A 616-nucleotide genomic window follows, 5' to 3' on the forward strand; every position below is an offset into this window, starting at 1 on the left:
TTGCAGGGGGCCCCCCACCCCCACCCCAGCAGCACTGCAGGGTGGGGGCCCCCCACCCAGCTGGGTACTGCTGGGGGCCTCGCTGCAGTGTACGTACACCGTGCTGGTGCTAGCAGCAGCAGCAGCATCTGCTCTCTGGCTTCGCCTAGGAGATGCAAATGCTGCGTGAGAGAGTGTCTCCTTTTGGTGTCTCCTTTTTGGTTCTTTGTTGTCCCCCTCTGCATCTATATATTTATAAATATATTTAGCTGTCTCCGCATCTATATATTTATAAATATATCTAGCTGTCTCCTTGCTCTCTATGCACTGTCTCCTCTCTCACTGTCTCCTCACTGTCTCTACGTGTCTCTTTCTGTCTCCTTTTTGAGCCACCGCTAGCAAAAGAGAGAAAATAAACAAGTAAATAAAGTTAATACATAAACAAATAAATAAACAAACAAATAAATAAATAAATAAATAAATAAAGAATAAATAAATAAATAAATAAATCAATTTAATTAAAGAATAAATACAGTGGAGACAGGAGGAGACACTTGATTGTCTCCCAAGGAGACAAACAAAAGCAGCTAGCTGCGGGGGTGTCTCTGTTCGCCGTGCTGCGCGAACAAAGCGTTAC

General features: G+C 44.0%; 1 protein-coding gene across 1 annotated transcript in view; it reads left to right on the forward strand.

Moving 5' to 3' along the window:
• EMH_0058940 (uncharacterized protein) overlaps window positions 1-169 on the forward strand; it is a gene marked incomplete at both ends in the record, with an annotated part of 879 nt that extends 710 nt beyond the window's left edge. Inside the window, one exon of the mRNA XM_013497623.1 lies at window positions 1-169. Within this exon, the coding sequence (XP_013353077.1) occupies window positions 1-169 (169 nt within the window).
• Window positions 170-616: the final 447 nt, after the last annotated feature.

This window comes from Eimeria mitis, genomic scaffold (genome assembly GCF_000499745.2).
Source record: "Eimeria mitis Houghton genomic scaffold, Emh_scaff2805, whole genome shotgun sequence".
Classification (NCBI taxonomy): domain Eukaryota; phylum Apicomplexa; class Conoidasida; order Eucoccidiorida; family Eimeriidae; genus Eimeria; species Eimeria mitis.